The sequence below is a fragment of the Anas acuta genome, chromosome 8 (assembly GCF_963932015.1).
Source record: "Anas acuta chromosome 8, bAnaAcu1.1, whole genome shotgun sequence".
Taxonomy (NCBI): domain Eukaryota; kingdom Metazoa; phylum Chordata; class Aves; order Anseriformes; family Anatidae; genus Anas; species Anas acuta.
The window spans coordinates 5,318,368-5,341,418 of record NC_088986.1 but is presented as its reverse complement, the minus strand read 5'-3'; the positions used below and the strand labels follow the sequence as shown (position 1 = coordinate 5,341,418).

The following is a 23,051-nucleotide window of genomic DNA, read 5'->3' as shown; positions in this document are numbered from 1 at the left end:
GGAGGAGCTCTGTCAGAGCCAGCACTGCTCAGATCAGAGGTATGAGGTGCTTCAAAACACGCACCAGCTCCTTCGCTGCTGCTGGTTTCCCCAGGAGGGCAGGTCCTGCTCCCCGCAAGGGGTGAGGATGCTCACGCAGCCGTACGCCAGATGCAGCTTTCACGGCTCAGGTCAAGTCTGCTCACACAAAGCCAGCGAAGGGAAGCAGTATCGAACAAGATTAGCTCTCGCTTAGGAGCCCGTGTGTGGGTAAGCAGAAAGATTGTTCTTATTTGTTGTGGAGATCAAGCTTTAAAAAAGCAAAGTGAAGCTGAAGGATGCTGAGCTCCTGCGGAGGGATAACCAGGCAGCCTTTCCACTTCACTGCTCACACGAGGCCAGAGGCCTGAAAATGCTTTTATGGAGGGGGAAGCAATGGACCACAAAGGAAGGTGCTAGGAAAGGGCGCTTCAGAGCACGGATGCACCTCACTGCAGTTACCAGCAGCCACGACTTACCCCCAGAATTTGTGCTGCTTGCTGCCCTGATGCTCTCCTAGGGACAGCTGTGGGCAGTCCCATCAGCAGCAGCACAGGTTGTTTGCAAGCCCCAGCCCCTGCTCCCAGGACAGGCACTGCCAGGGGAGGTTTTGCTTCCAGTACAAGTCCTTGTGCTCAGACTGGAGGACAAAGGCAGCTGGCAGGAGCACAGGGCTGGGGCTGCAGGCTCTAGTTCTGCTCACAGAGGGAAGGAGAAAGGTGACCAGGGGACAGCAGCACAGCAGCTCTGCCAACAGACAAGGCAGTACTACTGTGAGCCCAGATCTCCCGCTAATCTTGCTATCTGACACACAAAAGCCGGTCTAATCCCCGACTGCAAGCACAGCCAGGGTAAGTCTTTCTGCTAAGAAGGTCAGGAGAAGAAATCACACACGGTACAAATCTGACAGCGCATCAGAACATGCCATAGCATAAAGCCATGCATCAGTACAGCTCCGGAGACCACGCAGCTGCTTTGCTTTCCTCTGGGCAGGTGCCAAGCCAGTAAGCAGGGTAACCCCTCAGAGCTCCTTATCTGGAGGAGCAGCTTAAGAAGTTGGGAGATAAGAGGATCAACAAGACAATGCTGTAGTGTACGTGCGGTCTAAAGATTACACTAGTTTTCTGTGAAAGGAATAACTTTATTCCATTGACCAGGAATCCCAAGACTGTTCATCAAGACTGCCTAATTTTTCCAGTGCCAAATGTCTATGTATTAATCAGACAGTATCTCCCCCGACTGCTCACAGGCAGGCTGCGGCTGCTCCTCACTGAACATTGTGTAAGCTGTATAAAAACATTTTCATCCAAAAAGATTGGCAGTAAAAATTACAACATAGAAATGCATCACAATTTACACAAAAACTAGTTTTGTTGAACTCTATTTTCCAAAAAATAATCTTCAGCAGGTTCAAATGACAGCAGCTGGAAACCAAAATAATTGACCAAGTATCATCTTATTGCAAATTATAACCATCGACTTTGTACAAGCATGAGCAGAACCATGAAAAAGTTTGTATTGGTTTCAAGTATACAGTGGTGATGAGCCATCCTGATGGTGTTGTTCTCCTAGCAATGCTTCTCTGGGCCTGCAGTAATCGAGGATGTTGTTTCCATAGGAAATAACAGGAACCTGAAGTGACAAGTGGTGCCAACCCATAGGAACGGTACCAGCTTCTTCCATCACCATCACCGCTGTGTACTGACTACTCGTGATGTTTCATGACCCATTACAAAGTGTTAGGGGGTGGGGGAAGGAAGAAGGGGTATCTGTAAGAAATGACTCATTCAAAATTAATTTAAAACATCACATTTAAAATGTCCCAGCACATTATCAGAAACATTTATAAAATGCTAACTCTGCCATGTGTCTATGAAGACATTGTTTGGAAAAGAAAGTGAGAGGTTCACTACAATGCCACCCTTGCTTCTTCGCAATTTATGACAACAGTTCTCTTAACCCGCAATAAGTTATAAAGCTGTACAGCTGAAATCATATCGGATGTTTACTTCCAACAGTGAAATGACTGGTTAATTTCAATATTAGTGCACAACAGTGAAAAGCTGGCTGCTGCCTCTTGGTTCAGCAGCAGCATGTAGAAAGAAAAAAAAAGGCACTTTTTGGCTGGTTGTGCCTTTAACTTGGCAAATTTGTCTATTCTGGAGGTACCCAGGCACTCCTTAAGATGCCCCCCATTTCTGTGCATGTTTGTTTAGATAATTTTTTAAAGTAAGGCAGAATCTATAAATAAAGGCAAAAAGCAGTGCAGAAAATGTGACAAACGTAAAATGTACAAAATATGAAGTTAGTTGGCACAAAAGAAGCTAGCATCCAGAACCAGAAGTCACTGAACTAAATTTGACGTGGAAAACAAAGCTGTGCTCAAGTTATCCCAACTGGTTTCCAGTTGTTTATGAGCAAATCAAAAGAGCCGTGATATTTTAAATGTTGCCTGGTCAAGTGAAGATACAAACAAAGCCAAATCATTCTTTCCCCATGTTAAAATTGCTATAAAATCTGCACAACAGTGTCCCCACCTCACGCAAGGAATTATTCATCATATACAACCAATACCAACTTTCTCAGTAATTTCAAAGCATAAGCAAGTGATTGCAGATCACATGATTGAGACTACATTTGATTCAATATGTCTCCAAAAGGTAAAAAATTTAATGAGTAAAACTGCAACAGAATTCCATTTTAAAGTGCTTTTCTTTTAAACTACTCATTAACTTTTTTTTTTTTTGTTAAATCCACCAACATCCTTTAACTTGCATACCTAGAGAACAAAGCTTTTCTTTTATTGCCCTTCCCAGTTGTCTGTGGTTTTAGGAAGGATACCAAAGAGACAACCCATTCCAGAGCTCATTGACCAAACCTTTCTGTAAGGAGTCACTCTCCTCACAGAGCGATCTTACTGATCCTTCTAATAAAGAGCTTTATAAATGAGCAAGGAGACATATTAAATACAGAAGTCCTTATGTAAACCGATTCTTTAACTAATATTTTACAATGAAATGTAAGTCATCACACATCTTTACAGAAATTTGAATATTCCTATTCAATATTATCAGAAAGATTAAAAATTTGCCCTCCATACATAAGGGCAGTCTGGTTTTTCTCTGTATAAAAACCAAAAGAATTTTTTTTTTTTTTTGCAGCATCACAGAAAAGCAACAGTTTTACATTCACTCATTTAATGTTCACATAAAAATTCAACCACTAGCGTTTGTGTATTTGATAAAATCTTCTTGACAAACTGTTTTCGGTGTCTGGACTGTCATAAGCTACTGCAGGTGAAGATGCAGTTTTCTAGAGCGTTTATCAATCTGAAGCCTTCGTGGCTAAAAATGCTTTTAGCTTTCAGGGAAACAGCCTCCTCCTCCAGCGTTGCCACCGATCCTGTAAAGCCATTTCTCTTCCAGACTTTTCTAATGGCTTAAGCAATGGGACTCCAGTTTCAATAGGTACCAGGCATTAAATGTTTGAGTTGATCTGCTCTCGCGTTCATTGGTATCCTTTACGGGTCAACATCATCAAGGTCACTTTTAGACTCACCAATCATCATAGGAGACTCCGAGCCCTTCCAATACACACAAGGGGCGGGGGAGAAAGATACAGTACGTTATTTTTTGTAAGGCACACAATTATTGCGTCTACATTCAGTGATGGTCCTGACCCAAACCCCAGGAACAAGTTGTCTAACAGAAAGCACCAGTTAAACATGCCCTTATTTTATAGTTACCTGCTGTAGATGTCTGTCTCCATTCTCATTAGCTGGACTACTTTCTGACCCGTTACTGCTTCCAGACTGATCTTTCTCATTCAGCAAGGCTGTGGCATAGGCCAGCGTGTCCTGATTTGGAAACAGTTCAACAGTTCAGGATTCAGTGTCAGCTCTGCTGATACCTTCATTTCACAATCACTTTTTTGTTTTCGAAGTTGATTCTAAAACAATATAGCTGCTGTAGCAAGATAGCTGATTCACCACAGGTAATTGTATGGTATTGACTAATAGCCTTTAAAGGTTAGTTTTTACAGATAAAAACACAGGATCCAGGCTTGTCAGGGAAGAATGGCCTTAAGTGCACTGGAATATAGTAAAGTTCCCACAAAGCCACTAACTGAAAAATGAGACAAGAAAAAAAGACAAGTTTAACACCATCTCCCAGGACTGACACATGTACCTGTGCTGAAATAGTGCGCTGGAAGGTTTTTGCAGTTGATGTTTCATTGGATACGTTACTCTGTGGAGCCCAGTAATGTTCAGACATCTGTATAAAAAGACAAGAAAGCCACAAAAACACAGTATGAGTTCCTTGGATATTTATTAAGGGATGTATCAGCCAGCCTACGTTAAGTTTAGAGGGAAGAACCAAAAAATAAGTATGTGGGAAGAAAAAGCTATGTGTGTCAGCAGCTGTGTTTTGTGTAAAGCTGTGGTAATTCCTAAGAAATTCACCTTGCAAGGTGTGTTTCCTTGCATCAACACATAATCAAAAAAGAAGTGAAACCTAACATCAATACACTGACACAAAGTTTTCCCACATGCAAAAGAAAGGTAATCATCATGACCATTCACATTTGGTTATATTTACTGAAACACTTGATGGCTTAAAGTTCTTGAATGCATCAGATTTAACTTCATTCTTGTTAAAAATAAAGTAGCTTGTATTTTTGTCTTAAGCCTCATCTCAAGGAGCAGTAGAAAAATGGAGGTTTCATAATTCTCATTGTGAGTAAGGTGTCAGTTTTCCTGTGAAGTTACAGACAAGCTACCTTTTTCTGTAGCCACTGCACAGCCCAGCTCCAGTGGTGGGAATTCTCCTTGAAATAATCTTTTGCAGTAGGGCACCTAGGACATGGAAATTATATTTGTTATTACTGGACAAGGTATTCTGGCAAAGTTAAAAGGAAGAATAATCTAAAAGCTTCTTTTTTTATGCTGCTGTCTTCTGCATGCACTGTTATCATTGCAAAAGCTGACAAGCTAAATAGCTCTGTTATTAACCAGACTAGCAAGAACAATAATGTTTAGTAAAGTTTACTCAAAGTAGTCTACTCTACAGATACACTTATTGCAGAACTATGCTTCAGCAGGACATATGCCAAGTTCCAACCAAACAGAATTCAACAGTCACAGTATTTCAAGAAAGCTGGGACAGTTTTCTTATATTAGTCTTGGTCTTAGTACTAGGCATCTACTCCATGGAATGCAGATGACCACTGCCTTTAAAAACAGATTTCTTATATAAAACCAATAATTGCTATTTCAGATACTACTTGGTACAGATTTCACTTCAGACCGAGGCACGCAATATCAAGACCTTTGAGCACCACTTTCATCACAGTAACAAAAGCTAAAGCTGATCAAAAGTAGAAAAAGCAGCAGCCTAAATAGTCACAGAGTTGTCTAAGGTAGGGATAAAAGCTAAACTATGAAACCCTTATTACTCACTTCTGAGCCAAAGTAACAAGGAACTTGACACACTGATAACACCGACTGCTGTCCACATGGTTGCTGTGGTGCATCAAGGCTGTAAGGGGAAACAAGTGGGTTAAAAAAAAAGAACAAAAATCAGATTTCTATGTACCAACCAGGCTGAAAACAATGAAGATGAAGCTAACGTTTTAGCTTACGTGGGGAAAGTTATTTCTACAGATGTTAGCATGAGTATGTGTTAAACACACTACTGTATTGCTGGCAGTTTTGACTATTTCTGGAACTCTATTGGATTAAAAATAGATCAAAGTGAAAACGCAGTAATTCTTTCAAACACGGTACCTGAATTTTAAATAGCCCTGTCCTAATGCAGTTTTCCTCCCCTATAATCCAGTCTATGTTAGATAATTGCTATGGTTACATGTATCTGAAGTTGAAAAAACAAAAAACAGACCATTCAAAACCACTATAAACAGCCCAGACCACCAGCTTTCTCCTGGATCAGAACTTGCTATGCTAGAAGAATGCGTGTGTGAATGCTTCTTCACACAAACAAGCGTAGCAAGATTCAGTCATGAGACTTTTCTATGGGAGATCCAGGCAAAACAGCAGAGTTCCTAGTCAGGAATTTTTCTATACAATGAATTCTGATGTAACAAAATTCTTTGGCTGAGAAGCAGATTTCCATGGAGCTGCCACAAGCGGATTTCCCACTCAGAAGTTGCTCTGTCCGTATCACTCCACATCAAAGCATACTGCAGTGAAACCTCTAAAGGCAGCAAACAATTGCTAGGGAACTGCAAATTGCTATGTTTTACTCTCAAAACACAGCAGATAATTAACATCTCCGTACTGGCATACTGCAAATGAAGCACTAACACCCTTGAGGGCCACAGAAAACTATTTGCTGGTTTCTTTCCTTGGAGTAAGACCAGTCAATGTGACTGACAGGTCACGGGCCGCGTGCAGTGAAACTGGAAGCTGTTCAGTGCTGTTGCTAGGAGACTCCAAGGTAAAACTACAACATTCACTCCCAAAACTCACAGCAGTTCTTGTAAAATATGTATGATTTAATACCAAAACACAATAAGCCTTCAACATAAAAATCTAATTGAATAATTGCACCTCTTCTCTGTAGGAAAAGAACAAAAGGTCACATATTGCTCAAGATACAGAATAGGACTGGTTCAAGTGGGACCACTTAGAAAAAAGATAACCAATTAATCCCTGACACTACTGCATGTTACCTTCTCTTCTATCAGTCATACATAGAAATTAGTAAACAGAAGAACACTGAAGCGTAACAGAAAAAAAAAAAGCTAGGTATTGTCTCTCACTAAACCAGAATCCAAAATAAATTCAGGTAAAAGCCACAGTCTGAAGCAGCTCCTCATCCAGACAGCTATGGAAGAGATACCCAAGCTGCACTCGTTGATTACATGTGCTCTTTAAGCATTATGTGGCTAATCTACATTTGTTACCACAAAGCCTCTTCTGATTCACATGAAACAAGTTCTCATCATTCTGGGCCCTTTTTTTTTTTTTTTAAATCAATTTTAAATGTGTTGGTACCTTCGCTTCAGTAAGGTCAAATGGAGATGCAGCACTTTTAATGAACAGTAACAAACCAGTATGAATTATCAACATAAGGGTCAGTAGGAGAGACAGTAACATTCACACACTGGCTTACTTGCCTATTAATCCATTTTCCGTTTCAAAAGCAAATTTGATGCGTTCTACTTGTAAGGGGTCTTCAATAACCTGCCATGAAAGAAAAAGGTCAGCAGAAGTAACTTATGCTTGATACCTGAGAATCTATACTAGGAAATGCTTTTAATCACCTCAACATGAAAAACAGGAGACTTACGAAGTTTCATAAAACACCAGATTATCAAGAGAGCAATTTAAAGAGTTATAAAAACTCAAACTGAAGGATCAAAGATACCTAGATGTTAAAATTATCAATGCAGTCCTGTTGTTTTTTCCATCATACATCAATAAAAATTTACTTAATTTACTTAAATGTACAAGCCTTCACCATTCACCTACCAGTATCTCATGGAGTAACTGGAATATGTTTTTCAATTCATGAGGTGGAGCAGTTTCCAGCTGAGTCTGCAAATAAGAAATACAAAGCTACTTAGATAGTAAAATGTGTGGATGATACAATTACCAGACTCTCTGAAAAAATAGTCATTTTAAACAGCGGAAGATAAACAACCACAACTAAAAAACATCTCTCAAATCCAGTGATCTGTACTGTTCTTCTGCAGATCCTAGCACCATTTTAACACCTAAGACACAGTATGACCAAAGCCTAGAAGAAACCATCTTGATCATCTCTACCTTGATGAAGTGTAGCACAGTGAAGGAGAAGCGCTCATTACAAAAGCAGCAGTACACCACCATCTCAATGACAACGGACAGGGACCCGGTTAGCTCTCGTAACGCATACATCACCTAACAGAAAGATAAACAATTTCAGACACAGCCATACAATTATTTTCAACAGATGGATCTTGTTTATAATAGAATGTTAGGTTTTTCCAGAAATGGTTGCTTTTTTTTTTTTCTTCCCAGCACCTGCATGGCTCAGTGGGCTGAACCTCTTCACTCACAGCACTCCACTCAGCTCCTGCTGCCCGCCTCAAAGGGTCTGAGTCAAGCATGACCCATTAAGCCACAGTGATTCAAGTCAGCACCTCCAACTGCCATATGGTAATTGACTGCATGGATACTGGTAAAATACGTTCTTTGCCAACTCTGTAAACACTCATAACTAGACCTTAAAGCTTAGGGATTTACTAGAATAAGTTGTCAAGAAGAAACCAAAGGTACCTTCTTGTTTAGGCTCAAAATAAAGCCCTCATACTCCCAGCTGGCTGCTTTTTAAACATTGTGTTTTTCATGTAAAGATACTTCAAAGAACTAATGTCAGACAAGCCTTTAGGTTCAAGCAGGGTAGAACTCAGAACAGGTACCTCCATTAAGTAAGGTTTTCCTTCAGATAGGAATAACAAGGCTTCCACTTCCCCATGGAGCGTCAAAAGTGGACCTGAAGTAGTTATGCTTAGAGGTGAACGCTGCTTAAAGAGACCAGGAGCTGTAACAGCAAACAGAAAAACAATCCAGTAATAAATCAGACTGTTCTACGCACCTCAAAGACACTGCTGCTCATCTGGCATCCTATCACCTCTAATGATGGTCACTTCAACTAGCCTGTATGGTACCACTCCAAATAAACTTTTGTCTGATGTGGCATTTATATTAGTGACACGAGAGAGAGATGAACCACAAAAAAGCAAAAAGCAGTATGTTCATATTTACCATCAGGACTTTAAGTTTTAATTTCACTCCCACTGTTGCACATTCAGAACGTTTATCATTCTTCTCTTACTTTACATTTTTTGACTGCCCCCAACTCCAGAAACTTTTAATCTTTGACAGACATCAGATTATTCTTTCCAAAAAGAGAATTTCAGATGTTTCCTTCAGTGCACCGAAGATCTGAACTCATTTCTTTATTATGCTTTTTTAGATACCTCTGTCTCTTGTAAGAAATATCTAGGAGAACATTCTACTGCTTATTATTCAGTAGCTTGGTCCATATATTCCCCTTAAGACTAGCAAAAGACATAAATGCAGGCAAAGTACAGCCTGGTAGGCTGCAGGTCTTTCCCAGACTACAAATTGATTCATCCACATGAAGAAAGACCTTTTAGGCAAATGGGGCTATGTGTGTTGGAGGGAAGAGCATAATAATGTTTCCCTCAAGATTTTTTTTTCCTCACCCAATGCCTGTAAATGCTGTTTGCTACAGCCTCTCAGTACTTGTTCAGAAAAATAAAGAGAAATCAAATGTACCTGCTAACCAGTGCCCTAAATTTGAAGCGATCGCATTTCTCCTCACTGATGCCTAAGTTAATCCCAATTAAAGTAACCAAAATGAAATGTCACAGAACGTAAAAATGCAATTCTTACCAACATTTCTTTGTGAGGAGACGTCAGAGTGTAAAACAAGTAGTGCCACAGTATTGTGAAGATATCCAAACTCACGTGCTTGTGCTGAACTCCATCTGCGGTTCTGTTTTAGCCAAAGGAGAGATTTAATTAAGTTTCATTTAATTAAGTTTCAATTGATTGATTTAGTCAACTCCTGTTAAGTCAAAACAAAGCAATTTCCTTAACAGCCCACCTCTATGTTTCAAGGCTTTGAATGCATTGAAAATTTTATTATCCCAAGAATGACACTCACTTCTGTCCATACAGACATTTCTCCACATTAACTACCATGCACACACAAACTTTAAGACTTCATTAAGCTTGCACAATAATCCAGGGAATAGTCTATTTTATCACATGAAGACTATTAGCCCATGATGTAAGCATCTTAAACCCTGAATGACTACATTTGCTTTACCTGATTGCTCTGACGATTAGGACCAAGGAGAAAGTTGATCATGTGCCTCAAAGCAGAGTGTCCGAGAAGAAGACTGCTAGCCCTTATGCCCTGCTGTTTAGACAATAATAAGAAGTTATATTCCTATCTAGGTAAAGAATTAGTGCTGTAAGGCACAAAAGAAGAGCAGTGCTAAACACTGCACCTTCCTTTAAAAAGTTGTTTCATTATATACAGCATGTTATATAAACTAGACCGGAATTGCCACATGTAAAATAACTGTAATATAAAAGAAAAAAGAATAGGGGGATAGAGAGAACTCATACTGGGGTGAACAGCACAGTTCAGTCATTCATTCTACTTGCTATATGACAAAAAATATCCCAAACCATTAATATGTTTGAGGAAACAAAGACCACCCAACCAAAAAAAAAAAATCAAGAAACAAATCCCCAACATTCAGACTCTGGAAACGACATCTTCAAGAAGTATACACTGCTTGTATATTTTTGGATTTTATCCTTAATCAGTGTTCAAAGCCACTTATTAAGAAAAGAAAAAAGCAACCCTGAAACGAAAATCAAATACTCTTCTGGAGGAATTCCACTGTGCTGTTGAAACCTTCTACGAAGACGGATGACTAGCTGTTTTACTACAGTTCTTTAAAATTAAAGTAACATGAGAAACATATAAGCAGTTGCTTACCTTTTGTACAAAATTGTTGAATAGCAAAAAGTACTGAGCACAGTTTTTGCAGTTTTCAGGAACATCTTTATCCAGTAGAGCAAGTAGCACCTCCAATAACTGATGTAGACTTTTTAACTGTGAAAGCAATTAACTTGAATTTAAATGCTTGTCTCCTGCTTAAAACACAATAATTCCTACATTTTAAATTTTGGGTTTGACTAAGAAAATCGTATGTATGGTCAAATACACTCTCTGTGATTAATATGAATAGTTAACACAGGACTGCAACCTTACAATTTTTAACCGAGTTAATGTGCATATTTAAACAGGAAAGTAAGGAAAGCATTAGCATGTAGGTAACTTGCTTCGAGAAGTGGAACACAGTGGTTATATAAGTTTGCAATATTCTTAAAGCAATTCAAATTACTCATCAGTCAAGTGGTAACTGATGTTCAAATGTTCCTGTCATTATAGTAAAATAAAATGAACCAGATTAGAAGTAAATCATAATTCAATATCTCAGGCTAACGTACCACCATATTCACTTATGCAGAAAGCAATTTTAGTGTTTACTTTACATCAAAGCACACTAAAGGCATTAGGATATTATTACATCGTAGTTGACAGATAGAAACTAACAGCCAAGAGGAAGTACCCAAAAGCTCTCAAGCTATACTGCAAGGGTTCATCTCCCTACTATTCTGCTCAGCTTGGAGGACTTTATAGCTATCTTTCCTTAAAGTTCTAAATAAGAAAAACATTACGGCAGCCTCTATAACAGCAGTGCCTAAGATCTGTTGCAAGAGAATTACTTCAAACTGAACAAGACTTGGACACTTGAAAGTCCCCACTGAGAGCTCAGTCAGTGATGCTTTCTGTCTTCTAGCATGTTTCTTGAGTTCTCTATATACAAATGATTTGATCAGATCACCCAACGGAAACAGATGGATCTTAAGATTTTTTTTTGTTCGTTTGTTTTTTACACAAATGAGCCCTTTTCACATATTTCCTGCTGGGTTTTCCTACAACACTAAAATGAGCGAAATAGAACAAGGCTGCACTTCCCAAACTTAGTTTCCAAGATTTTCTAATAGAAAATTAAACCTCTGAACAATAACCAAAGTTCAAATGTCTCCTTGGAACAAGTTAGCCCAATTATTACTGCTATGGGCTTCTAACTGAGCAAGGAAGGAGAATTAAAAATAAAGTTCAAAATTAAAGTTGATTTCTAGGATCTCTCAGTTACAGATAAAGAATAAATTTCACAAAAACAGTTTCCAAACTTTCAAAAAGACTGTGATGTCAGTTTATGAAACAAGCTGAAGTGAGGCAGAATCATTTACACCTTCAAACTTAAATTCTAAGAATTACAGCAGCATATTACCTCACAGGGTAGGGACAAAGAATTAACTTATTCAAGAAAGAAAGAGCTACAAGCCTGTAAAGGATGTGAGTTTCCCACTTTGTCATTTGCAAAATCACATAGCATTGCCTTCAAGCAGAAGCAAGAATTGAGGTAGAGACAATCAACAGCACCACTGGTGAGGAGGTGTCACTAACCTTCTCTTGATAAAGCAAGGCACTGTCAAGGGTTTTTTCAAGAACAGTGGCTACAGCAACTCGCACCTCTCTTACGCTGCATTCCAGGAGGAAAGTTCTGGAAGATAAAAGGTGAAGCTGCAAAAAGAACTGGAATCAACGCGTACACACAACTGCTACGGTTAAGTGTGGTATTTATCATTTTGAAAAGGATAGCAGTTCAAATACTCTTGGATCATACTTCTGTGGATAAGCTTTAACTTACATTCCTACATTCCTGTTTGTCACAACTAAAACCTACAATACCATTATATATTTACTTTCAAAGAACAAAAAAGCTAAAACTAAGAGCTACCATATGATACTGTCTTTCAATGAAACTTCAGAGATAAACTTTTCTTTAGATTGATGCATCCCTCTTTTTTTTTTTTTTAAGAAGTTTTCCAGGGGTTTGTAATAGAAGTTTTGAACACACTTAGCTGATCTTGATGGTGAGAAAAATATATTGTAGTTTACCTGTGATACATCGGATACGTATTTAACTTACCTTACCCCAATTCACTACATTCTTCTTTCCCTCTATTTGCAGGAGTGACTACACAAACACACTTCAAGGCACTCCTCTGAATTAAACACCTGCACCCTTCACATACACTGCACCATTTTATTAGATTTTCAGAACTACTGAAAAAGCTGGACAGAAGAAAATACTAGAAGTAAAAACCTCAGTGATAATTTAGAGTGCCTGTTTACAGAATGTGCACACTCAACTCCTTGGCAATACACCAGTGTAGGCCAGATCATGTTATTATGAAGCTTCATCCATATACAAGACAAAACACCACACAAAAGTCAGAATTAACAGTACTTACTTTACAAGCTCCCGTCCCTCTGGCCCAACGAAATATTCCACTAACCACTGACATGCATCAATGCTTTTGGAGAGCAGTGCATCTATGGTTGCAATCCACTCTTCTGTATCAGCCCTTTAAAAACAGGAAAAAACAGGGATAGTAATGAAAGAGAAAACCACCTCCAGTACCTAAGCTATGTTTCATACCATGTCTTTCTTTTTGATAAGCCAGAAGTGGCTTTCCCCCAGTCAGGTCTTACCTGAGTTTCTTCTTGGTTCTGAGATAGGTTTGGAAGAGGAATTGGACTGCCAGCTGTAAGCTCACCTTTGCCATGCATGGATAATAAGGATGTTTTACCTTAGTCTGAAAGAAACATCACATTTACTCCAGAGCAGAACTATGCCTGCAGCACTTATGCTGTCTCCTAAATACATGAACATATTCTATTCAAGTAAACTATGCTAGTTTAGCAAATATGCTAAAACGGGAACAAACTTACTGTAAGGCCCACTAAGTCTGTAGATTTCATAAATTTAATAAATGCTGGTTGGTTTATTAATCACTAACTACATTCAGAAAAACTTCAGTAGACGAAACTGAAATGAACGAAGGGCTACCACCTTTGAGGTGACTAGCGCTGGGTTGTGGATATTCGATACAGAGGGGAATTTCTGTGCTTCTGGAGCTTAGTTTGCATCAATTTAAGAAGTATTATTTCATAAATCTTATTATGCATTTACACAATGGTATTTTCACATTTCTGTAAAAAGAGGCTGGAGTCAGCTTTGAGACAGGTGCTATCAATGTGAAGAATTACAGGTGTCAAGGAACTGCTCAGCTGGAAAAGCAGAGTCACATCAAGTATTTCTCTTGTAGTTTTCTTGTCATGGCTCTTCTGTGGCCCTGTCTACCCAATATTTCCCAAGTATTCCAAGATTAAAATTTAGTTACTTACAGCATTCAGTGAAGCTAATGATAGAACAAAACTAAAGTAGTCACTACTGTATACATCTCTATTCTTCATAAATTTCAGGTTTTCATCTCTCACCATCTGTAGAAATATTTTTTGAAGTAAAAGAATGCAAAAAGAAATTAAAACACTGTCAAAGAACATTTCTCTAACGCTTTGTCTTACCCATAAATGTGTATGTTTAAAAACCAGTATCAGACCTGTTCTGTTAATACTCTGAATCACTGTTTTGGTGGAGGGCAAAACCATATGGGAAACTTAGAGATTTGTTTAAAACCAGTGATTTTCTTCAAAGGACATTGCAAAACACAGGTTAACTGACAGACTTAATCACTGGACCATTATGGAAAAGGAAGAAGCTGATGCTGAATTCCATTTTTTGCTTGCTTTTAACAAGATACCAAAAGAAATCCTTCAAATCTGAAAGCCTTGCTTAGCAAATTTACACATACCTTGGTATGCCAGTGATGTTCTAACATGCCAAGACCCCCTTTATCAAATAAGATTTTGCTGAAAGACTCTCAATAAATTTAAGCCAAGTTACGTTTATTGTAGTAACACAACCCCAGATAACGGAATGCCAAAGTGAGTACCAGTGCCCTGGTACAGACAGAAGGCCATATACAGCTGGCACAGTTTACTCTGTGTAATGTTGGCACTCCTGCACATACATGGATCAGCAGGGTGGTGTGTGCACAGAAGGCCAAATATATGCAAGATTGCACCCCCACCACACCTACAGGTCTGCAGACACAGACCTTCCTCTTATGAGGGAGAATGAATACTGAGTCTACCATCCTCTCACTACTCTGCTAGTGCCATCACAACTCCGTTATCAGCTCTGACTTGCAATGCTGCCTTCAGTATCTTTGTTCTGCCGTTTGAGAACACATGCAGGATTACATAAGCTAACAGACAATTAGCTGGCTGTGATTTCTTAGTTTTCCTCCTTTTTACGTTGTTGTGAAACTTGAGAACTAGAGGATTACTAATTTGCGAATTCTCCATTCTTCTTCAAACGTACTTCAAATGAAGCATCTTCTCTCTCTCATTTCTCCCTGTCTGCATGCTGACTGCTGCTGCATCTCATGTTTGACTACTTTGCCTGCAGTTTGTTCAAAGCAAGGAATGATTGGTCAGTTTTGTGAGAAGGGACAGCAAAATGTATAATATATAACTGAACAGCTTGTTAAGAACTATATATATTAGAATCTAGAGTTACTTTCTATCTTGGTTTTTATCTTGGTTTTCAATAACTGAATTACTTCAAGGCTACCTTCAAAATTGTCGTCTTCTTCCTATGAGCTTAAATTTTGTATTAATAGCATTTATTTGCAACTTGCAAAGTTCTCTACCTGATATATCCGTACAGGCATTTTCTCTACAAAAAGTCCCTTTTTTTCTCCTTTCCGAACCAGCTTGGTTAAGATGGATAGGCGATCACTGTTGGGCCTGTGAGGTCGAGGTGATGACTGGGGTGAAATTTCTGGTGAAGATGGAGCAGATCTAAAATATATAGAAGCTCAAGGTCAACAATGAAATTCTACGACAAATCTGCAGTTGAAGTTTTAAAATACCAATAGAGCCAGTATCATCTTAAAACAAATTCATATGACACAGTCTAAGTAATTTATGAGGCTGTCAGTCAGCTTGAATTTCTTATTCCAATAGTGGCAGGAGTAAGGAAGAGGAACTTATAAAACCAATAAAGGACTATTCAATTAAGCAGCTTAAAGAAAAACCAGAAGGATCAGTACACTCCTGTGCTGAACAAGAATTATTCATTCCTTAGTTCTGGAAATAGAGTCTAGACATCAATATAGGAGAAGCCTTTACAGGCACAAGAGAAACTTACAAGGAGAGGTCCTCAGCTTCCTGACGCACAACACTCACTCGACTTTTCTTTGGTAAGACTGGAGAGTTCTGATCAGACACTCTCTGGTAAAACAGCATATAGGCATTCCAGTACCGCCGACGTACATCAGGGTAAGGGTTAGCTGATGAGAGAAAAGGCATTCAATGAAGGCCTTTGAAGGCTTAGCAGTCTTTTCATTCTGACAGGGGAGTGAAATTGGGTGTGCAAGCAATACAGACTGTGCAGTACGAAGTCATTTCTCAGATCAATACATCAATCTATGTTAGTGAATAGAAAAGTGCACACACACAAAGAGCACATGTATTTTAAAAAAAGATAGCTATCAGAATTACAAAGTAAATGAATGATGTTGGAAATACGTTTGGAATTAATTCCTTAAAGCACTGTGAAGTTTAACTATATGATCCCACACCATGTTCTATGGGCATACTGACTAGCCTAAAATAAGGCCTATTTTGTGTTTTCTTTAAACCACTTTTAATAACGTGCCATTTTACTTCTGAATCTCCTCTGCTATTTAGTTCACAAAGAGCTGAACAACAATGAATATGGTTCAATATTTTAGGCCATAGCAGAACTTATTAGGACATAACAAGTTACGTCCTTCAGTAAATCAGAATACTTCAGAAAAAAATGTTTGGGAAGGATTATTAGATCATGTCACTCTAAGTAGACATAATGCACTTAACTCTATTGAGAGCTAATATGAAACATAAAGCTACTGTAATTTCATCTTCACTTCTGCTTACATTGATCATAGACTTTGGGTCTGTACTCTCCACCAAAACATTCATATTCCAAGGTTTCATCAGTTAACTCAAATTCTTCAACAACAGTGTCATTGAATTTATACCACTTTCCTTTTCCACATCCTCTGTAATCAAAAAACCAAACAGAAATAGAACAGAAGCAATATTATTTGATTGTCTAGCAAAAAAAACAAACCACCCCAAATACGCTTGCAATGAGAACCTTGAACTCACATTTGTTTTGACAAGAAATAGAAAGCTTAACTCAATGACAAAATTTGATTCCAAAAAAAATTGATTAAAAACAACAGAAGCACATCACCCACAAGTAAGTGTCACAGGAAGTCCTCATTGCAATACAAGGCACATAAGAATTCCTGATATTTTGATAACGTGGACAATTCTGCTAGATGTTAAGAAAGACCAGTGCTTCCAAAAGAGCTCTGAATGGCTCACTATACCTTCCCAAAACAAGTAGTCTTTAGACTGCTCTCAAAGCCATTACGCGAATCTTCTTGGACATTACCTCCTGTCCTTTATAAAAGAGTAGTAATGCCCTGCATGTGCCTGGCCACTGTGAACAATCACACCAACAAGCTCATAGTTCTCTGTAGGTGCAACTTTCTTCCTTGGGGAGCCTCCGCTTCCTTGATCTGCATTTCTACCATTGTCCCCCACTTCTGAGGACGAATCCTGACGAGCCATCCCTGACACAGTGTAAGGTTCCATGTTCAGCATCCAGGGAAACTGTGAAGAGATATTTTAGATTAAACAGAGATCTTGTCATGCACTTGCTTAACGTAATTTTTTTAAGAGTTGTATTAATACTCCCATATTGGAAGTGCTAAAAGGAAGCATGGTAGTACAACTTTTCATCCTTATGACACAGAAGTTAAAATGTCTTTGCAGAGGCTTTTGCTTTCTGAAAGCACTCTGAGAATGCTGCAGGCAAGCAAAGTTTGTAGGAGAAGTACTTATTTTTTGTACTATGATCATATTGTAAGCATTCCACATATTCAAGAGTCCAGCATTGAGATGTGGAGGAAAGAAGGGAGTATCAATAGGAAGGGTGAGTGCACCACATGCCACTGAGTGGAAGGGGTGGTGGGAACGGGGAGCATAACCAATAGTTTCCTTACCCTTATTTGTTCATCATATTTAATGGAACGACCACTCTCCCAGTCAAAGCCAAATCTCATCAGGTGAATCACCAAAAGGCTTGGTAAGACCTTAATGCATGTACGCTTCACTGTAGTTCTCTTAAAAAGACAAAAGATCATCACCTCTATCTATATAACTCAAGCAAGCTCTAACATTTTTCTATAGATGCCTGATTCCAACCATCTCACACTGATACACAATACAGCTACCGGAGGTAGGATGATCACAGGATGACTGTAATGCCTACAGACAGGGTAACACTGCAGTTATGTTTGTGCAGTGGGCTTGTTTGTTACAGAACACTTTATCATCCCTGCCATCCCTCTGAACATTTAGTCCACAATATGAGTTACAAGGAATGAAGAAAGCTATCTACATGGGCTTTGGATTTATCTTTATAATTAGATTAAGTTGTATTTAAATATGGCTTCATATAACCATGCAATGCTTAAGAAAACATTAAGCTACAGCTGAATACTCTTACATACATTAAAACAATACCTTTTCTTTGCATTTTTCACAGTAGTACGCATTACTTCCCTCCAGAACTTCTCCTCTAACAAACTGATCCAATGATATTTCCAAACTTTGACATGAAGTCACACCTAAGTTGAGAGCCATGAAGGCTTCCTCACGCTCATACCTAAAATAAAGAAGAAAAATGGTAAAGACACTGACAGAGGAGAAGTACATTATCATGTATCCAAAGTACATTAACAAGACATGCATATAAAATATCACATTTGCCCCGTAGCTATCAACAGCTACAATGCTTACAGTCAAAGGTATATTACTTTTTGTGCTATTTTGACCTACATATTGTAATAGTTATGGCAGCACATAACAAGTTATCTAATGCACTGAAATTAACGTTACCTGTGAGGACAGTCCTTGCAGATCTTCTGATCAGAAAAGATGCCTTGAAAAGTATTCTTAAATATTTGGTCTCTTCCTATTTTCTGTTGGAAATATAAAACTAAACATCAGTTATATATATATTTGCAGAGTGAAAGACGAAGCATACAGTATGAAGTTTAAGCCTCTGAATGTTACTTAGATCACAAAATAGTCAAGTGGTTCTCTGCCTTCTTTTCCAAAGAAAAAAAGAATGATTGACAGAAAATGGTAGACTGACTACCAAGAGAAGCATGTAAACAAGGAAAGAAACCTGAAGTTTTTACCTTGAGATACTCATCCATCTGATCTATAAGACTGGTAAAGAACTCATAAGCATCCTGTTGCTCTCGAACATAAAGTTCCTTATTCCACATCTTGAAGATCTGTATCAAGTATAAAGAGGTAGTAGCTCCACGTAAATATCAAAAAAACTTCACCAATAAACATTATTTCTACACATTTTGACTTTGAAGTAAAACTTTCCCTAGAAATTCTGCAATGAGAAAGGTAAAAAAAAAAAAAAAAAAAAGGCTCATTGTTAAGTAGGAAAGTATATATTCTAAACAAAAAAGTAATACCTTCCAAAAGTTCTCAGGTACATAATACTGTAGCTTGCTTTCCATCAGGTGACCAAAAAGAGACTGAACTTGATAAAACACATTGTCATCTGGATTGTCTGTATCATCATCAATGGAAAGCAGGGCCTGGGAGGAAACAAATAGCTTTACTAACTTTGCCAAGAACTAATACTTTAGGTTTTCATGACACAGCATGATAAGTTAAAAGTAATCATTTGTGTATCTATATTTTTAGTGTATGTGCTATGTATATGCACTCTGTATATTTATACATAGAAATTATGTATATAAACATTTTTATTTATTTATTTATTTATTTATTTTTTAAGAAAAAACAATTCATGTTACAAATGGTGTGAAATGAACTCGCAGCTCAGGTGACAGTTAATTCTGAAAAGAGGACTTTACAGGACACTGAACCAATTACCTCTGGGAGCCCAGGTTGCATATATAGCTGCTGGAAGACGGCATTCATGTAACAAGTAGCACCACCATTCTTTAGTCCCACAAATCCTGAAATGGAGCGACTATCCACTGGGGGAAGATACTAGAATGAGAAACATTTGTCTCAATAAATTATGGAACATGTGATACTCCAACATTATCTCTTTTATAATCACCTTTATAATGAACTGTTATGTACTATTTTACGGAAAACCAGGAAAATCAGTTCTGAAATATCACAAGAGCTGTATTTGCTCATCTCTACAGTTAATATTCACTATAAAACTGAAAAAGCAGCCTAAAACATATCTAAATGAAATTGGTGATAATTAAGCAACACTTCTTTCTTATGCAAATAATTGACAAAGACTCATAAGAGTATTTGCTTCTCAGAAAGGTCAACTGGATCTTCATTTACTTGTCTGCTTTTTGTAATTTTAGATTGAAGACCATGGAAATTTCTTGAATGAAGCAGCTCAGTAGATCAGACAGTACTAATGCTATCACGCAAATTAAAAAAAGGCTTCTTGCTTACGTCAAACTCCTTGGTAAGTGCAGGGTCACACTGGTGATGCATAGAAAGCAGCTCTTTTGTAATAAGCTGAAGATTGGAAGGTGAGCTATCAGCCAGCATTACCAACACTTCATAGGCAGCTAATCGACTATCTGCTGTACTGCACCTATAAGAAGCAAGCCACAGTTAAGATCTATTTTTAAAGATTACTCAATTATTTCTAATTCTAGAAAGCCATATTACTCAGAACAAGCAACAATTGTTCAAAAGGACTAGTTTAAATGCTAAAAATCTCCTGAGAGACTGCAGTGTTTTTTTTTTTCTTTCTTGGGGAGGCAGATGGGAAGGAAAGCAGAGGATGAGCAGCCCCATAAATATTCTTTTAAATAAGCCTTTCCTCCTGACATGGAGATGCCTGTGCTTAACATTCAGTAGCAAGGAAGCAAGGTACCCAGAAAAGAAGACAGTTTGTTCCACCTCTGAGGACTAACAATCAGATTCTATTACTGTAACACTGATGGAGACAAAATGACACTGAAATGAGCTCTGGAAGAGACAGACCAGACAACTTCCTTGCTAGGAAGACCTTAGACCTACAGCATGCTAAACCAGTAGAAAACAACTCTTCAATGGATCTAGCACACTAGCCCTTTCTTCTGAAGGCCAAAGAAAAGTCTTTATTTAAAGAAACAAGAGAATGCTTGAGACAAACAGCAATAGAACAATACATCATGGCGTAGCACGTCATACACAATCAATGCATCAAGTTAATAAAAATGCCAGCTACTTATATGAAACTTAAAAAGCCTATTAAAGATGCCAAGAACATATAAACTCCTAAAAACACTATTTGGACACTTATGTAGGAATCAAATTGGGAAGGTATGCTCTGAAGAAAGCTCCAACATTGGTATGAACTCCATGTATCTATAGCCCCAATGTGGCATTTGCATTCATGAGTACTTGGACAAACCCGAGACAAACAAAAAAACTATTTTTTACTTTGGATGAAAGTCTTGTTGACTGATTGCAGCGCTGCCTGCTGGAGAATGGCTGTTCAGAATAATCCTGGATGCTCTGAAGAGGAAGTCATCCAACAATGGCTTAATCAAAGATGAACCTGTAACACAGTAATCCACATCTACTGTTAAATACATTGTATGCTGAACTGGCAATGCTATTCCTTTCAGCTCTGTCACTTCTAATGATACAATATATCTTCTACTTATATCTTCAAAACATTTTCTAGGTAATTTTTAACACTGTGCAGAATTCATGCTGGTCCAGCCACTTTAGAATGAAAAGGAATACTTACCAACCATTTCCTTCTCTGCTCCACAAAGTGAAAGGAGAGTCTTGATGAGCCTTAAGTGTCCTGCTAACAAGATGTTATCAGCTTCACTGGTCTCACACTCAGCTGTGCGGTTGGGTTCAAAATTGTCTAGCCAGGTGATCTCATCTTCTAACATGGCAGCTGGGCTTATCTTTAGCTGTTCCATTTCTGATGCTACAAGATCAAAAGGGAACCCCCCAAAAAAAAGAAATCATCAGTTCTGTATGTACATATAAGTGTAGAATTTAAATACAAAGAATCTCAAACAAGGTCTCAAACAAGAGCAGACAGCTTTTGAACTGGACTTCCACTCATGTGCTGTTATGTTACCAAACAGAAAACAATTAATTAGAGAATTTTCCAGGAAAGGGAATGATACTTGGAAAGATTTCTAGAAGTAGGTCAAACTGAATTCTGAGAGAGTGCAGGCAGTGTGGAGTGGTAGTATGTTTATATATATGTATTCTTATGGGGAAGGTGCTACAGAGATTTACTCTGCAAGCTGAGTATACAGGTAGGTATTTCACACCTCCTCACGGAGGAAACTGACATACATATACTACTTAAGGCTCTTGATTATCTTACTGTAATTTTTCATCTCTGTAATTCCAACTGAAGGCCTAACAGATTGTCTAGTTTTCCCCACAATATGTAAAAAGAGCACCTTCTGCAAAGGAACTCACTCATTTCAGTTACCAAAAGGATTAGTTGCCTTGCAGTTACCAAACACCAAGAATTGCCCACATCAGGCATTAACAGCACAGAATGGCCAGCACACTGACAAGTCACATTGAGTTAATCCCCATAAAGTCTACATTCTGCATCTGGTCTACAGAAGGAAGACATTTAGAAGTTGCAATCAGAGTAGCATGTATGTCTGGGCCATAAGCTAAGTGTACTTACATGTCAGATCATCCAATAATTGACATCTCAGGTCAAAGTATTCTGTACACTGGGACAAAAGTCTAAAAGATACAAATAGAAGAGTTTTTTTGGGAAAAAGTTTCTAATTTTAATTTAAGCTATTACCTTTAAGGCCCATGTTCTCCGTTCATCTAATTCAAGTATTGTAGCTGTCTTGGTATGCTTTTTATGCACGTGCTGCAGTTTTAAAATGATTGCTTCTGATTTTTTTTTTTTGGAGTAACATTTAACATTGCTTTCTTCCCTCACCTCATAAGTTAAATATCAAATGGTAACGTCAACAACATATTTTAGGTTGTCAGTTACTCCTTTACTCAGATTCTTCTAGACTAGTATATTGGATAGTCTTTGGCCAGTCAGGGACATGTCAACAAAACTGACACAGTCTTAGCAGGTGTAATGGTTAACAAACAAGTCATTTCGACTACTACAAGAACATCCTAGAAAGAGAATGCCTATTTAGCAACTACAGCCTCTGGGAAGTCAAATAAAACAAACTGTATGAATTCAGAGGAAGAGCTGTACATTAGAAATTCAGATTTCCCTCCAACTTACATACTTCCTGAACTTTCTGGGGCGTGACAGACATGTCTACTTTCCACAGAATTGCAGAAACAAAGTCCTAATCACCCATACCTCAGAGCTTCCAAAGCATTACTAATTTA

The 23,051-nt window shown here is 38.2% G+C and overlaps 1 protein-coding gene across 3 annotated transcripts in view; it reads right to left on the bottom strand.

Moving 5' to 3' along the window:
* Nucleotides 1-1,138: 1,138 nt before the first annotated feature.
* Nucleotides 1,139-23,051, bottom strand: part of USP24 (ubiquitin specific peptidase 24) — a 60,191-nt gene continuing 38,278 nt past the window's right edge. For 2 of the 3 annotated variants that reach the window (XM_068691206.1, XM_068691209.1), the window contains 30 exons: nucleotides 22,366-22,427; nucleotides 21,445-21,636; nucleotides 21,132-21,249; nucleotides 20,151-20,295; nucleotides 19,599-19,718; nucleotides 19,172-19,297; nucleotides 18,878-18,976; nucleotides 18,573-18,655; nucleotides 18,198-18,339; nucleotides 17,675-17,794; nucleotides 17,062-17,282; nucleotides 16,536-16,660; nucleotides 15,766-15,907; nucleotides 15,266-15,416; nucleotides 13,896-13,991; nucleotides 13,200-13,303; nucleotides 12,959-13,072; nucleotides 12,108-12,204; nucleotides 10,566-10,682; nucleotides 9,882-9,974; nucleotides 9,443-9,545; nucleotides 8,443-8,564; nucleotides 7,808-7,921; nucleotides 7,511-7,576; nucleotides 7,156-7,222; nucleotides 5,477-5,555; nucleotides 4,798-4,873; nucleotides 4,206-4,292; nucleotides 3,764-3,874; nucleotides 1,139-3,601 (listed from right to left, as the gene is read on the bottom strand). In XM_068691206.1, the coding sequence (XP_068547307.1) occupies nucleotides 3,539-3,601; nucleotides 3,764-3,874; nucleotides 4,206-4,292; nucleotides 4,798-4,873; nucleotides 5,477-5,555; nucleotides 7,156-7,222; nucleotides 7,511-7,576; nucleotides 7,808-7,921; nucleotides 8,443-8,564; nucleotides 9,443-9,545; nucleotides 9,882-9,974; nucleotides 10,566-10,682; nucleotides 12,108-12,204; nucleotides 12,959-13,072; nucleotides 13,200-13,303; nucleotides 13,896-13,991; nucleotides 15,266-15,416; nucleotides 15,766-15,907; nucleotides 16,536-16,660; nucleotides 17,062-17,282; nucleotides 17,675-17,794; nucleotides 18,198-18,339; nucleotides 18,573-18,655; nucleotides 18,878-18,976; nucleotides 19,172-19,297; nucleotides 19,599-19,718; nucleotides 20,151-20,295; nucleotides 21,132-21,249; nucleotides 21,445-21,636; nucleotides 22,366-22,427 (3,355 nt within the window). In that variant the 3' untranslated portion in view covers nucleotides 1,139-3,538. The remainder of the gene's footprint in view (nucleotides 3,602-3,763; nucleotides 3,875-4,205; nucleotides 4,293-4,797; nucleotides 4,874-5,476; nucleotides 5,556-7,155; nucleotides 7,223-7,510; nucleotides 7,577-7,807; nucleotides 7,922-8,442; nucleotides 8,565-9,442; nucleotides 9,546-9,881; nucleotides 9,975-10,565; nucleotides 10,683-12,107; nucleotides 12,205-12,958; nucleotides 13,073-13,199; nucleotides 13,304-13,895; nucleotides 13,992-15,265; nucleotides 15,417-15,765; nucleotides 15,908-16,535; nucleotides 16,661-17,061; nucleotides 17,283-17,674; nucleotides 17,795-18,197; nucleotides 18,340-18,572; nucleotides 18,656-18,877; nucleotides 18,977-19,171; nucleotides 19,298-19,598; nucleotides 19,719-20,150; nucleotides 20,296-21,131; nucleotides 21,250-21,444; nucleotides 21,637-22,365; nucleotides 22,428-23,051) is intronic. The other variant, XM_068691207.1, reaches the window with a different exon arrangement.